The 17,109-nt window shown below is 33.5% G+C and overlaps 1 protein-coding gene across 14 annotated transcripts in view; it reads right to left on the reverse strand.

Moving 5' to 3' along the window:
* Positions 1-17,109, reverse strand: part of Stau2 (staufen double-stranded RNA binding protein 2) — a 282,856-nt gene that overhangs the window by 154,543 nt on the left and 111,204 nt on the right. For all 14 annotated transcript variants that reach the window (XM_087190484.1, XM_087190479.1, XM_087190488.1 and 11 more), the window contains 2 exons: positions 15,707-15,844; positions 7,888-8,019 (listed from right to left, as the gene is read on the reverse strand). In XM_087190484.1, coding sequence (XP_087046610.1) covers positions 7,888-8,019; positions 15,707-15,844 — 270 coding nt within the window. The remainder of the gene's footprint in view (positions 1-7,887; positions 8,020-15,706; positions 15,845-17,109) is intronic.

Consider the following 17,109-nt stretch of genomic DNA (forward strand, 5'->3'; position numbering starts at 1 on the left):
AGACATTTATAGTTAAATGGATGCACAGTGAGGCGATAAATCTTAAGTGAAATAAATAGGACACCCATGTGTAAATACCAAATAGTTTCTCTAGTGTGAGAAACTGAAAGTGTAAATAAGGACTAAAAGGTATAATAAATAATGTGAAATAGGAAGAAAAGGGGCAAAGGGGATGGGGAAGTAGGGGTATGGGAGAGGAAAGAAGGGAATGGAATTACTATGAGAAAATGAATAAATGGAAACAAAGTCTTTGTAAATAGGCAGGAATGGAGGGGTTAAAAGGAGGGCAGGGGATTGGGGAAAAATAACCAAGAGAGATTATGTAAAGGTGTAAATTTCCAGTGATGAATGCCATTATATTGTACACCTAAAATGTACCAATGAATAAAATGAACAATTGATAATATTTCTTCCAAAATAGGAAGAAAAGATCCAAAGGGGTAGGGGAAGTGGGAGGGGTAGGGGAAAGGAAAGAAGGGAAAGGAAAAATTATGAGAAATGGAAAAAAAGAAAAACAAAGTCTTTATAAATAGGAAAGGGAGGAGGGGATGAAGCAAAGGCAGGGAATGAGGAAAAAATAAGAACCAAGATACTTCATGTAAAGGTACAAGTTCCCAATGATAAATGTAAATGTATTGTATACCTAAAATGTACCAATAAAAGAATTTAAGGAAAAAAAGAACAATGCTCAAAGCAGCCATGATGGAAAGGACTACTGCAAAGAATAAATGAAAGAAACAAAACGTGACAGAGAAAGGTATTTCAAGAGATTTTTTAAAGCAGCTAAAATAGTTACTGATGTGAAAATCAGAAAGAGCAGAAAGAAAACATATTCAATTTTTTTCATTACTTCCTTACCTTAATTTTATTCATGCTTCCAAAACAGTTTGTGCCTATCAAACTGCTAACAACCAGTAAGTTCTTTGAAAGGTGTTTATGCTTCAAAAATCTCAGAGAAGTTCCACAATTAGCCACAGATTCTAACCTTTCTAACCTAGGGGATTTTCTTTTTTAAGGAGTGAATCAAAGTCTGATTTATTCAATGATACTAATTTCTTCTTTCACTTTGCATTTTAAAAAAAACTTAAGTAACTACGAATTTTAACCAGCAGATAACATGATTTTCTTCAGACAGCTATACCTAAAGCCAAAACTTCTCACCCCTTCAGAGAGCATTATTAGGACAATATGGGGAAAGGCACAAGGTCAAAGTAATTACTAACAACAATACATGTCCTGAAAAGGCGAAACTCAGCAGACACAGAGTACAGATCATCTCCTAGATCTTACTTTCTGTATTTCTTCTATTTTACAACTGAACCACTTTATTTCTGTAAATACTTTTTCTAATTGAATTTCACTAAGTCATCCAAAGCCTTTGCTTTTTCTCAGTCTATCATACTACTTAAAGCTTTCCTCCATATCTGCTTTATTTGACTCATGTATCAAACATTTTCTTCCAGTTCTCAACTATTTATCCCTTTGTCCTTCTCTAGACCCATCCTGCCAATCTCAAATTTAAATGTCTTGTTTGCTTCTGCATCCAAAATTCCCAGGGCAGTATAAACTTACAAATTGATATAATTTAAAATTTGTAGCTTCTAACCCAAAAATGATATAGTCCTCTCTAATGTGTTCCTCACAGTGACTAGCCACTCCAGAGTTCTCTTTTTTTTTGGCACTGGAGATCGAACTCGGGTCCTTCTGCTTGCGAGGCAGGTGGTGGCACCACTGAGCTAAATCCCTGGCCCTAGCCACTCCTGATATATACAAATGGACTGGACTTAAGTAGGATGAAGACAGCTCCCCCATCATAAAAGGATGCAAGAAGAACAAATGTTTATAAATGCAAATACGCTGAGGAGTGGCCTAGGGAGGCTCTCCTTTTTATGTCCTCTCAAGTACAATACAAGATCACAGAATGAGAGGAAAGCTGAAGTCTGTCCATTTGAGGCAAGTATTGATATGGAGGAACAAATCATTTTAGGGAGGGGAAGAGCAAGCTGATCAGAAAAATCCTTTCAGGCCCTCACTTCTCAGGGCTCCATTCACGTTGGTAATAATAAATTTACCATTTCATTCCTCCTTTATTAATTCCTCTCCTATTGATAACTAAATAAAAGTATTAGTTATATTCTCTGTACTAATTTTTCACCTTCAACTGAATCTCAAGGGTACTGCTATATAATTTCTATACCTAAACTTTAATGAAATTGCTTTTATTGGGTTTCAGTTTAAACATGTCAAACTGATCACAAAAGTAGTCTCTTCTCTTTCCCAAAATATCTATAAGTTGATAATGCAAGAATCTATAAATACATAATCACATACACACAGAATATGAAAAGAGCAGAAGAGATACATCAATCAAAGTCTAGAACCTGGACAGGAAATGAACATGCAGGTGTGAGTGGCTGAAACTCAATCTGCAGAGACAGCAAAGAGCTTACAAAGAGTAAAGTGGTTTGTGACCCTGGACTAAATATCCTAATTCTTTATAAATAATGCTGTATAGATTAGAAAGGAAGAAACAAAGCTTTATTTACAGAGGACATGATCACAGGAATAGAAAATTCCAAATTTTTTAAAAAATAAGCTACTCTGGTAAGCTAGTTTACAAAGGTTACAAGACACAATATCAATATATAAAATCAAGTGTTTCTATTTAGCAGCAATAAAAAATTAAACACTGGAATTAAAAACCAATTGCATTAACAACAGCATTAAAACCCAAATATTTAATGATAAACATAAAAATATATAAGCTATTTCTCTGAAAAATATTTAGAATGAGGGAGAGATCTCTAAAAATCGAAATAAATGGAGAAATAAGACTTTTTAGATAAGAAAACTCAATATCCTTAAGAGATCAATTCACACAATATTGATCTATATAGGTGGGATCAACATGATCCCAATAAAAATTCCAACCAACTTTCTTCTTTCTTCTGGTAGAAAACTATTCTAAAATATTTGTGGAAACACAGTCTCTGGAGTATCCAAAACACTTCAAAAAGCAGAACAAAGACGGAGTTTTCATTTTACCTATTTTCAAACCTTAATAAAAAAAAAAAGCTATAACCAGTATAGTTATAACAGTTTAAGAGAAGAAATACAGATTACTAGAAGAAAATTTAAAAATCCAAAATATGTAGTCAATTGATTTTTCAACGTAAGTACTACAGAAATTCAATGTAGAAAGCAGTAATCTTTCAAATGGTCCTAGAACAGCTGAACAGCCAAATGTTTTTAAAAAAAAAAAAAAGAAAGAAAGGAAAGGGATGAAAAAAAGCAGGTAGAGAAGCAGCTTCAATCTTAATCCAGCACCTCTGTTCAAAAATTACATAAAACATGGGCTAGGAGTATAGCTCCAGGGTACAGCACATGTCTAACATGTGCAAGGCCCTGAGTCCAATCCACATCATAGAGAGACAGTTAAGACAGAAAGAAAGACAAATGGATGGATGGATAGAAGGATATCACAGGCCTAAATGTAAAACCTAAAACTAAAAACTTCTGGAAACAAGCAGAGAAGAAAATTATTGCCACCTTAGAGTAGACAAAGTTCCTTTAGATATGATCCAAACAGTACAAATCATGAAAAAAAATTCTGATAAAGCAGATGCTATCAGAATTAAACATTTTTAGGAAGCAGGGTGTGGGTAGGTGCTGGAGTACTTGCTCAGTGAGTACAAGGCCCTGAGTTCAATCTCCAGCACCACAAAAAATAAATACTTTTGTTCTTCAAACAACATTATAAAATAAAAAGAGAAGTCACACAAGGGGAGAACATATTGTAAAATATATATCTGAAAAAAAGACTTGTATCCAAAGTACATAAAAACTCTTTAACGACCTGAAAAGTAAGTAAACCATCCACTTTTATAAAAGGCAAAAGTCCTAAGAAGAAATAAACTTCAAGGAAGAAATAAACATATGATAAGATACTCAACATTAATTATCAGAGAAATGCATATTAAAAATACAAAGAGACAACATGACCAAAGCAATCAAAACTGACAGCACCAAAACCTAGAAGTAGAACTATCTAAAACTACTGGTAGGAATTCACAATGGTACAGACTCTCTGGAAAACACCTTCATGATTTCTTATGTGTTTATTAAAAATGCACTTATTATATGAATACATACATACAGGATACAACAGAATATATACAAATAAAGACCTCTACATGAAAGTTTGTAACCACTTTTATTCATAATAGCTTCAAAATGTGAATAAAACGCAAGCTAATGAAAAATGCAACAAAGTGAATGACTCTCAAAAGCATTATAGCAAGCAATAAGAAGTCAGACACCTCCCACACACCACACACATCTATATAATGTATAATTTAATTTGTATGACATTCTCAAAAAGACAAAAAGGAACAGAATACAGATCAATGCTTACCAGGAGATTTAGGCAAGGGGCCATATTAAATTTACAAAGGACCATTAGAGAACTTTTATGGATAACAAAAATGCTATAAATCTTAATTATGGTAGTGATTAATCAGTAAGCATATACAGTATATTTGTCAAAATTTGTTGAAATGCCAAGTGTGGTAGCGCATGCCTGTAATCCCAGCACTGGGGAGGCTGAAGCAGTGGGACTGCCACAAGTTCAAGGCCAGCCTGGACTACACAGTGAGTTTAAGATCAGCCTGGACTACATAGTGAGATTCAGTGTCAAAAAAAACTTCAAAAACAAAAGTTCACTGAACTGCATATCAATAAATGTGAATTTTTTTTTAAGTGGGAGAACACTAGTATAAAAGCATAGACTAGCCTTGAAAGGATGTTTATTTTATTTTCACTTATCAAACCCTTATAAAATATTCATTGTCTTTCAAACATTATTCACAATGCTGTACAGATATTAACTCATTATGAAAGATGCCCTTCGGATTATGAGAAAGTAAAGTCAAAATTTTTTCCCACTGTTTATACTCTGAATTCTTTCAACTATATATATGTCTTGACTATTACTTTAAAACTTTAAAAACTGCTTTTGCACATTTTAAAAATTGCTGTTGCCACACATACCAAAGATCTTCTTATAAACAAATCAATGTATTAAATTCCTACTTTTATTGGATCTCTCTGAGCACAAAACTACCACCTAGTCATTCTCCATTCCTCTACTATGCAGGTATTCTTTGCGCTTTCTTCCTCCTGTATCCACCCATGTATGAGGTGTGAGTGAAATATATGGTGAATGTTTTACTTTTTAAAATTATTACAGTAAAAGACGCACTGCCTCTAAGCCTCCTCGAAATATTCCCTTACGTCAACACACTTATCCCATCATTGCCACTTTCTGAAGCAGTTCTGGAAGTCTGCTTTTGTGAGTGTCTTTACAAGGTGTGATAAAAATACAATGAATGCTGTGCCGAGTTCTGTCTTATTCACTGGATCTGGCACCATGGGACTTCTGGCTCTTCCTCAAAGTCAAAATGACCAAGGTAAAAGTTTTGAATTGATTCAGGACATCGAGGCAGCCATAACAGCACAACTAAAGAAATTAAAGATTCCCAAAACAGTTTCAGAAGTGGCCAGAATGATGGGATAATTGTGTTTGAAGCAAGGGGGAATGGGTTTTTTTCGGGGGGGGGGGTACTGGCAGTGTATCTTTTAATGTAATAAAATCTTTTAATTTAAACATTCACCATAGTTTCTGATGACACTGCATGTATTGTCTCTACTGACACCTGCCAAGTACATTTCTGGTTATCTCTGCAGTCTTCACCCTCACTTCGCCTCCCTTTTCTACCATGGTCTAAGTTCAAATGTTCTGTATCTCTTAGCTGAACAACTCTAGTTGACTGCTGTCTCCTCTCTACCTTCAGTCTCACTCTGCTCAAATCCATTCTCCACATTACTTAGAGAATTACCTTCTGAAGAACTTTCATGTTCAAGTCTTAAATGATTCCCCAAGCTCTTTACTTTACATAAAAACAGATTTTTCTGATCTTCCAGATTCACCCCATGTTCCCTCAGTTCCAGGATACCATAATTTTTGTTACATGATCAAAATCCCTCACTCTCAACAGTTCAATGGTTGAGTTCCTTGAATGTAAAAACCAAGTTTCAGTCACTTTATCTTCAGTTATAGCTGCCTGGAAGTTAGAGGGTGTGACAGTTAATTTTATGTGTCAACTTATCTGGACCACGGTGCCCAGATACTTCATCACACATTATTCTGGATGGTTCTGTGGGAGAGCTTTTGGGTGAGGTTTACATTTAAATTGGTAAACCTTAAGTAAAGTAGAATGCTGTTCACAATACGAGTGGGGCTGATCTAAAAGATCAAACTCCTTGATCAAGAGGAAATTCTCCAGCAGAGTGTCTTTTTTTAAGCAGCAGACTGTCTTTGGAACAAAACTGTAATTCTTTCTTTCCTGAGTCTCCAGCCAGCCTGCCAGCCTTCTCCACTAGACTATGGACTAGCCAAGCCTCCTTACTCTTTAAAATAAATGTCTCTGTGTGTTTGTGTGTATGTGGAGATGTTGTTTCTGTTTCTCTGGAGAACCCTGACTAATACAGCGGGTATGCAAAAAATGTTTTTCAAATAAATGAAATTAGTGCTATTTTATTGTTTTCTTTTATTTAACTTATAAATAAGTATCTGTGAAGAGATTTATTTTGACACAGTTTTATAAAGCACTCACTAGTTTTAAGTCAATATAAAAGTGTTAAGTTAAAGCAGCATATACACAATTTAAGATCTACAGAAACTTGAACATGTGTTAGGTTTCATATTATAAATACTTTTAAAAGAACAAAATGCATTGACTAGGCAGGTTATAAAAACAAGTGAAATCTCTAGCAATGCTACACAGACAAGTGATTTTTTTATCATTCAAGAGAATCATAGCTGCCTCAAATAGTATAGCTAATTCTTTTAACCAGAAGACTGTTTCTTACTCTAAACTTCAGAAATGAGTTCTAACAAAAAATACAGCTCTGAAACAATCTTTATATGAGAAAGGCCTGATCCAAAGTATATTACTTTTGATAAAAGTAATTATTAAGCTTGTTTTATTATGAATTTTCATACAAATAAAATATTTCATAGAAATAATGTCTACATATACATAGATATCAAAATGATAATGTAATACAAAATAAAATGAAGCCAATTCTTGCCAAGTTATCTATCATGTCCTGAATTCTGGGTTCTCTGCTCTTGCAAGACCTAGGTGTAAATGATGTCATTAACTGCTGCAGAAGAAATAGGGGGTCATGAACACAAGCCTTGGCAAAAACAAATACCCTCTGAGTTTACCTTTAAATTTAAAGTAAATAAAAAATTAATTTACAGAGTGTCTAATATAGTTCCTCCCCTAATGGAATAAGTCAAAATTTTTATTTCCAATGTTCAGCTACATTCCAGAAATAAATCTAACGGGGCCGGGGATTTAGCTCAGTGGTTCCGCCGTCTGCTCTGCAAGCACAAGGACCACAGTTCAGTCCATGGTACCAAAAATAAAACAAAACAAAACAAAACAAAAAACCCAGAAATAAACCTAACAATCTCTGTTCTTAGAAGACACAAATTAAGACTATGTGTATAGACAAAATGACTAGCAAAAACAACCAATTAATAAATTTTAAAGTATTAAATTGGTATTATATAGAATATGTACAACCACATAACAAATTTTCAGTATCTTTTAATTTTAAGATTACCTTTATTCGCTAATATCTTATCTCACCCCTTAAGTCGATGTTATTTTGTACTTGGAACAGCTATCTTATATATAGTACTGCCTCAGAAATAAATGTTAAAAGTGACATATACTATAATGCCATTTAAGATCAGAATTTGTTAATCACTTTAATTGATAGAAAGCATGCATACATGTAAAGCTTAGTTCTCACCTTATCGAGTTGATCTTGAAGACTAGTAGATGCTTTATAGCCCAGTTGTAACAGCATTGCTTCTGCAGCATTTTTTTTGGCTATCTTTTTATTGGGTCCTGTTCCAGTAGCAACTTCATTGCCTACTTTGACCTGTTAAGATTAAAGAAAGAAATTAATGATAGTTACTTTCATAACTAGAATTCCTTACATTATAAAGCAATGTATTCCATTCTCCAGCATTCAAAAATATAAAATTCAAGGGCCGTGGATTTAGCTCAGTGGCAATGCACCTGCCTCACAAGTGCAAGGTCCTGAGTTCGATCTCCAGTACCAAAAAAAAAATAAAGAAATAAAATAAAATTCAGTTCAAAGTAAAATAGCAAGTTAAAATACCACTTAGATGATGTTACATACACAAGTGAAAGTATATGTAGAGAAAAACATAGAGAAATGATGCTCAAAATGTCAATGGTGGGTTATCTCAGCATGGCAGACTCTTAGAGGACTTTTTACTTCCTTATACATTTATTATTTGATTTTTTAAAAAAATCATTAAGCCTCTATTACTTGTATAAGAAGAAAAATGTATATTTTAACAGTTCGTGTTCTTTATGACTACATTTAGCTTCTTTATTTCAATTAATAAACTGAAAAGGCTGAAATTCACATTAGTGCAATTTACATTAATCTTCATATTGTATCCCAGGTTTATGAAGATTTATATTACACAGTTCTTGAAGGGAATTAATATACGAGGGTCATGATAATACTGTGTTAAGAATAAAGGTTTCCAAATTAGATTGGGACATGAAACTCAACTCTACTTCCTAGCTAACTATTTAACACCTCTAAGCCTCAGGTTCTTCATCAATAAAGCAAGGGTAACACCAACTACTTATTGCTAATCTATGTAAATCAGTCCTCAATCAATCATAATTACTCAGTAAACAGTGAACTATATCATGGTTATCTTTGGTGAGCAATTTAAACATACATGTGTGATAATATATCTACACATATATTTAAATTTACAATAGCCATCTTATATTCACATGTATATTTTCTTTTTTTTTAGAACACACTTGCAGTAAGTACATAATGATTACATTCATTGTCGGGAGTTGGTCCACATGTACATTTTCTGAGTTTAGTAATTCTGTTTTAGAGATGCATATGCTTATGGTAAGAGATACTACAGATATAAAAATAAAATTAGAAAACTGAAAATCAGAATTACAATAGAAATTCACAAAGAGACAGAGAAAATGCACAACTACTCTATGATTTGTTTTTATACAGTAGTCTCTGTAAATGAAGGGAGAAATAAAGAGTAAAGCACAACTTTGGAAATTAAACAACATAACCCAAATAATCCATGGCTAAAAGAAGATATTCTAATAGAAATTTTAAAAATTTTTAAATAATTATAAAAATATATCAAAACTTGAAGAACACAGCAAAAGGAGAATCTAGAAGAAAATGTATAACCTCAACAGTTTCTAGAAAGGCAAAAAATGATTTACTATCCATCTCAAGAAGTTATAAATTCAGCAGTAAAATAGACCTAGAGAAAATAGAATAAAGACAAGAATAAAAAATTAAGAAAATGGAAAATGAAGTTGTCTTAGTTAACATTTCCTGGCACGGAGACACAATACCTAACACTCAAAACTTTAGGAATTTATTTTGGCTCACGTTTCAGTCCACAGTCAGCTGGCTCCATGGCAGAATGCATGGTAGAGAGGCATGGCAGAGGAATAGCTGCTCCCCTCATTGCATCCTGGAAGCAGAGAGCAGTCGAGGGAGGAGCCAGGAAGAGAGAGATACCCTTCCAGCCACACCCAAAGTGACCAGCCTCTTCCGATGAGAACCTGTCTCCCAACAACAAATCAGCGAAAATAATTCCCTCATAATCCAATTACCTTCCAAACACATGAGGCTTTGTGTGCCATTTAGCTCTAAACCATAACAAAATACAATAGAGAAGTTTAAAAGTCAGAAGTTGGTTCCCTGAAATGAGTAATAAACTAAAGACAGATCAAGGAAAAAAAAAAAAAAAAAAAAGGAACAAGACTGAAAAAGGTAGACTACTACAGCTTTTGCAGCATTAAGAAATAAGAAATTTTATGTTAAATTTTTAAAATATTTAGACAAAACAGAAAAATTTCAAAACAATACAAATTATCCAAATCATCACAGAATGAGCCTAAAAAGGACTCTAACTACTAAAGACATTAAAACCATAATTTTTAAAAAGAACTTTTCCATAAAGAAAACTCCTGAAATTTTCTCCAGAAAATTCTACCCAATACTTGAAGAATTTGCTAATCTTACACAAGCTCATCCAAAATTAGAAAAGAGGAATCAGTTCACCATTATTTTATGAGGCATTACTTTGATTCCAAAACCCAACAAAAACAGTATAAGAAAGGAAATTCCCTGAAGAGTTTCACTCATGAATATAAATGCTAAAGTTTTAAACACTGTAATAAAGCAGTAAGAAGAATCATGACAAAGTTGGTTCTATTCTAAAACACAATGTTAGTTTAACATTTGAAAGGCAAACAAAATCAATCAATAGACTCTACAATATTAATAGGTAGGGGAGAGAAAACCATATGGTCATCTTAAGAAATAGAGCAAAAGCACTTGAGAAAACAACATTTGTTCATAATGAAAATATCAGTAAACTAGGAAAAGGAAACTTTTAATATGATAAAGAGCATTTTATAAAAAAATCTACAGCAAAGTTTAGTAAACAGTATAACTAGTGTTGAAATCCTGATATCAGAAAGAAGACAAGAATGCTCTTTATTATTTCACTAACAAATCCTCGATAGAGTAATAAAAAGAAGTATAAAAATCAAATGGGAAAATTGCCATTATATACAGACATGAATTTATAGATAGGAAATCCAAGAATATTTATAGATATAAGAATTATTGAGAATGTAACAAGCTCTTTGTATAAGAAGGCCAACACACAAAAGCCAACTGCATTTCTATACTCCACTGACATACAGCAGAAAATAAAAAATTTAAAGATACCACTTATAGTAAATGAAAAACCAAATATCAGTAAGTATAAGGCCTCTATAGAGAAAAACAATAAGCAGCAATGAGAAAAATTAAGAAAATCCAAATAAACATGATATGCCATGTATATGAACTGAAGATAAGAATGTAATGTAGCATTTCTCTTCAAACTGACCTATAAATTCAATGAATTTTAATCAAAACTCTACACATATTTTTATAATAATTGAAAGCTGTTTTCAAAATTTACACAATAATGTGAAGTGCTAAGGAATAGCCAATATCCTATGCAGGAACAGCAAGGTGGGTGTACTTATTTGTCTGGATGTCTAGACTTATTATAAATATAACAGAAAGGAAAAGACATAAATTTGACTGCATTAAAATTACTTTGTTCCTAGCCAGGCACAGTAGTGTGGGCCTGTAATCCCACACTCTGGGAGGTGGAGGCAAGCGCAGAAGGATCACAACTTTGAACTCAGCTCAGGCAACTTAGTGACTTTGCAAGACCCTGGCTCAAAATAAAAAATTTAAAAAGAGTTGAGGATATAGCTCACCAAAGGCCCTGGGTTCAATCCCTAGCACCAGTAGACACATACACACATACATACCCACGGGCACATGCATGCATGCACGCGCGCGCACACACACACACACACACTTTTCTGTTTCTAAAACAAAATCACTATTAAAACAGGAAAAAGGGAAGGAAAGTCACAACTTAAGGGACAGTATTTGAAATGCAAAAAGATCACATCCAGAACATACAGTGGATTCCTAGAAATTCATTTTTTAAAAATCCATTAGGAAACCAAGCAAGAGAGCTGAACAGGCAATCCATATTTTAAGTTAGATTATGTTACTAGATGTCATTTAAAAAGAAAAAAAACTAGAAAGCCTCAAAAGCTTCATTCACTTTAACAAAATTTCACAATGACAATACAGTGGATGTTAACAATGAATGCACAGATCATGCAGTCAATCCAGTTTTCAGGTACATACCATGATACTCCTAATCACACTTTTCTTTTTGAGCTTGTGCAAAATCATAACATTGGTTGTTTCACTTGCCCCAAACACAGATTTCCATTTTATATCCATACTTTACTGTTGGTTATTTATTCTTATACTACTATTTTATTTGTGTAACTATTTCCTCCATCACTACCTTTAAGTTTTAGTGAACCAAAAGAATCAGGGATTTGCAACATAACGGCAGCAAAATATCATCTTAAACATAAACATGCAAATGATAGGACAAACGTATTCTTTTAAATGACAGTTCTTGCAACATACAAAACATTGAAAAGGTATTCATTACAGAGTTTAACAACTATTATAAATCCTACAGTTGAAATCTGTGAAATGTTTTTAAAACACGTCATTGCCAGAAAATGTCACATTATTACAAATCAGAAGTTGTCTATAGACCTTGATGTGAGAAGCACTGATACACAGCACGGTTTGCCTGAATCTGATCTCAAAAAACAGGCTATATGGATAACATGCTCCAATCCCTGGCTACAGTCACCTCCACTACCTGTTATATTTTCCAGGGCTTGGTTCATTCCACAGCTTTACCAGCCCTCATAATTTGCTGGAGTGTTTATTAGAGAAAAGATTAGATCAGCTGTGTCAGAAGCTTCCTCTACTGCTCTGAGGGTCAAAAGCCTTGCCAAACTAAACAGAAGGAAAAAATCACTGAGCAGTAAATAACTACAAAAATTTTAATTTGTTTTTACATGCTATCCATACCACACTGAATCTCATTCAACTTTTCTGCTGCTTTATCCCTAAAGCTCATTTATCTACTCAGGTCTTTGTCTCCAGACTCCTGTTCTTGGACTTGTCAGCTGCAATGTGGTTCCCACCCTACAATGACCATGTGCCTGAGCTGCCAGATTGCCCTATGACCAATTCTAATACTTTCGAGACTTACCTCCTACAGAACAGGTGTTTCCCCAGAATCATTTTCCCACTTATCCCTTGCCTCATACAAGTTTCTCTAACTGCATAATTCAGTAGGTTGTGGGTAGTTATTTGGGAGTAACCTGTTAGTACTGAAAAGACCACACTGCTGAAGGACTTTCATTCTCTGCTAACAAAAACAGTGGTCACTCAAAATATCACTTTATTATAAAAGTCCAGTAAGGGTATATGCAAATTTCATAGTAATCTTCCTAGAAAATTTGAAAAAAAAATTTTTTTTGGTATCGGGGATCGAACTTAGGACCTTGTGCTTCCAAGGCAGGGGGTGGCACCACTGAGCTAAATCCCCGGCCCTGAACATTTTTTTAAGTGTTGTAGATAAGATTTTTACATTAAAATGTTGACTTCTATCAGTGAAAAAGCTCCATTACTGTAGTAAACTTAGACAAATTTTGGTCTTTAATCAAATCATTTAGGAGTTAGGTCCTCCAAAAACTTAGAAACAAAAACAAATTTTAAAATAGCAATTGCTAAAAACTTAATTCATTATCTTTCACTGAATAAAAGTGATGATATTTGGTTCATATAATTTTTAACAACTGAGATTTTAATCACAGGTAGAAATGTTAATAGTGTATGATACATAATATTATAGTGTACTGATAGGCAATTTAGTTATTATTATTCTCTGTTTGAAAAGTTCAAACTATTCCTCCCCTAAAAAAGAAAAGAAAAAGCTTTAAGAAATTTTCTTTGGAACTACCTAAATAATGTCATCAGAGATTTTATTTTGTTTATCTACTAATCAACACACATAACTCCATTCCTTTTATAATATACAAACTAGCCTTCTCTTTTTTTGGTGATAGATAAAAATATGCAAATTATCTACAGATAGTTCCATCTACCTTAATTATAACATGTGATAACAATGTTAAAGGAATTTATACAAAAGCTTTTACTTTGATAAAGTTGCTGCAATATTATAATGAATCTACTGGGGCTTCCAAAAGGGGAAAAAACAATATGAATTCAGTGTGGAAACATTTAAAAGCACAGCCAAATGTCCCCATTTGACCAAAATGTTTATGAATACCCATAAAATGAAATATGGCCTCAGATACTCTAAATTCCTCTTTAAAAGAGGCATTCAATACATTCCATAAAAATGAATTGTTTAATAAAGTCAAAACCAGGTTATATTTCTAATACAGGTCTAAAATTTAGGTAATTTTTTCAACTTTTGAAATTCAAAGAATATATCCTTCTATTCTATTCATTTATTAGCAGAACTGGGATTCAAACCCAGGGGTACTCTACTACTGAGCTATATCGTCAGCCGATTTTTAACTTTTATTTTGAGAAAGGGCCTTGCTAAATTGCCCAAATGGTACTCAAATTTATCATCCTCTTGCCTCAGCCTCCCTCAGTTCGGGGATTACAATTATGCACCACTACACCTAATACATTCTAGTATTCTTAAAAGCAAAGAATGTTAGAGAAAAAATGATTAATATATTCGACCAAGTGAAAATACTACAACAACACTCTTCTGAATCCTAATGACAGCTAGACAATAACACATTCGCTAACCATGGGAGAATTCCCTCTTTGGACATCTGGGTTCCTAGCAGTGGTTCATCTGTGACTATATCATATGTTTGTATTTCTACTAAAAGCTTACTCAAGTAGGCAGCCAACAAATGTACAGCAAATGGTTATTAAGGTCCTACTATTTACAAACCACTGTACTGAGTACTATGAAATAAGGAAATATGGAGATTAAAAAATAAAAAGAGAAGGCAAAACTTAGCTCATGAAAATTTAATCAATATGAGAAACTGTATTTGAATGTCAGAATGTCTGCAACATATATCTGCTGATTTTATTTGGATTATATGAAAGATAACATCCTTGGATTTGAATACAAAAAGTTTCTTTGACAAATGAATTATTTTTAAAATTAGGAACAAAAGTTTATATAAACTGGGTCTTATACGATTCTAATAAATTTTATTTTTTTAGACCTATAACTAAGCATCTAAGGCTGAAATGACACATGGTTAGAAATCAGCTTCAAAATATTTCAAAGAAGGAAGAGGGGGAAGGAAGAAAGGGAGGAAGAAAAAACTAACCCCTGAATCTAGGGTGGCAAAAATCTTAATTCTTGTGTTTGGGAAATGGGCAAATTGGGGTCCATTACACTATGCCCTCTCCATCTATAGATTTGATTGAAATTTTCATAGTAACAAATTAAAACCAAGATTTCATCAATGTTGTAGCGTGAATTGAAAAATGAAGCTGAATAGGTATGATTTTAAAACAAGGAAAACCTTTAGGTATTCTTCCTCATTCCTAGCTCCCACCTGCCTGCCAATATATTAGTAGGCATCCTTCAATTTTCCCAGCTATACAATTCAGCAATTAGATTTCTCAGCAGTTCTGAGTCCCTCCTTCCCCACTATGGTTAGCTAGCCAGCAAATTCATGCTCTTGGCTTTTTCCCATACATTCATCCTTCTAAATTGTTTCTAATTCCATTTTCCTCCAATGCTCAGTAGTTAATGGACTCTGGTTGCAAAATGTAACATGCATAGTTAAAAGATAGGCATTAAATGATAAACTGTGGTAAATAAACTGTGTGAACTCACAAGCCCTTCCAAAACTTATGTTGTCTAGTTTAACATGTCCATGACACTTGTACGTTTCCACCAAGTTGATAGGTGAAGCCTGGCAGGAATGAAATGTAAACATAGTTTCACTTTCTGCTGCTAAATTCTAATTTGTCTTTTCCCTCACATCTCTGTTCCAACCTGGCACTTGTAAAAGTTTTCAGTAGTTTTGGAAACTTCTAATATAGATGTTATAAATACCTGCATCACAAATTCTCGACGTCGAGGCATTCCTCTTTCTGAAAGTAAAACATAATCTGGCTCCTTTTCCTTTTTCGCCTGTTGAATTTGAGCCAGGCGGCTAATGGGGTTCATTCCTTGACCATATTCTGGTCCAGCCTAAAAAACAATTTAAGAAAATGTTTCAAAATACGTTTGTAAAGCTTATTACGGGATCCTTAAAGAAACAGCAGTTCTCCCCTCCACACTCACACAACCCAAAACTGTGACTAGAGAAGATAAATAAGAGTAAATTATGAAGATTTATAATTAAAAATCATAAAGTAAATGAAATATAAAAATTAAATTATAAGGGGTATGACAAAGGGGTTTGGGGAAAAGACTAATACAGGCACAACTGATAAGTCTAAGAATGAGAGTCCAATGAAAAGGTAAAGAGGACTTTGAGTATGGGACTAGAAGTATGCCTAGTGTATGAAGATGTTCAAATAAATAAATATGTAGTGGAATGTTGTTTTTATTCCTTTTTTTTAATGAATTTGTGACATTTTCTTTTTAAAATTTTTATCTTATTAGTACATGCTTGCAATTCACACTTTTTATAATCATCTTGGGGAGTGGTTACATGTATCTATCATATCTTGGTTTTGGTTTTTTTTAAAACTTGACTCTCATAAGAATGTCTTTAAATGCCAAAGAAATTATCATTGATAAAGATTTCAATGACAAAGAACCAGATATATAAATCAAATTTATGTAAGGATGAAATTCTGAGAGCACTAAGAATGCCTTGGTTTCTTTCTTTGACTAAAATTAACTATGAACACATGACAATTAAGTTATTCCTTGGATATGAAGTCTTACATTAGTAAGGACTGCCATAATTATAAAAGCTGTGTCTGGAAAATTTTATCTCCAACACTGGAAAGCCTTCTCTGAAGTTTCATCTTATAGAAAAGAATTATATTAAAGGACAGAATAAAACATAAAGACATTGCCAGGGAAATTTCACATGTTAACAGCATAACTCTACAGAATAAACTTAAAATCTAAAAGAAGTTCAGTTAACTAGTTTCAAATGGGCACTGCAGTCAAACACGGCTGGATCTGAAATCCGACTCTGCAATGAGATCTCAGTTAAGTTTCTGAAACACAATGCCCTATCTATAAAATGGGGATAGTAGCTCATACATCACAGAATGACAGGGGGATCATGAAACAATGTGATAGTTTTAATATTTTAAATAAAATCATGACAACTCATCACCAATGTTTCCTTCCTTCCTTCCTTCCTTTTTAAAATTTTGAAACAGTCTCCCTAAATTGCACAGGTTGACCTTCAATCTACGATCCTTCCCCCTCATTCTTCTGAGCTGGCCTCCAACCCACCATTCCCCTGCTTCATCCTTCTGAGTAACTGGGAT

The sequence above is a fragment of the Heterocephalus glaber genome, unplaced genomic scaffold (genome assembly GCF_053883595.1).
Source record: "Heterocephalus glaber isolate CG9 unplaced genomic scaffold, H.glaber_assembly_v1.0 deba00001553, whole genome shotgun sequence".
Lineage (NCBI taxonomy): Eukaryota > Metazoa > Chordata > Mammalia > Rodentia > Bathyergidae > Heterocephalus > Heterocephalus glaber.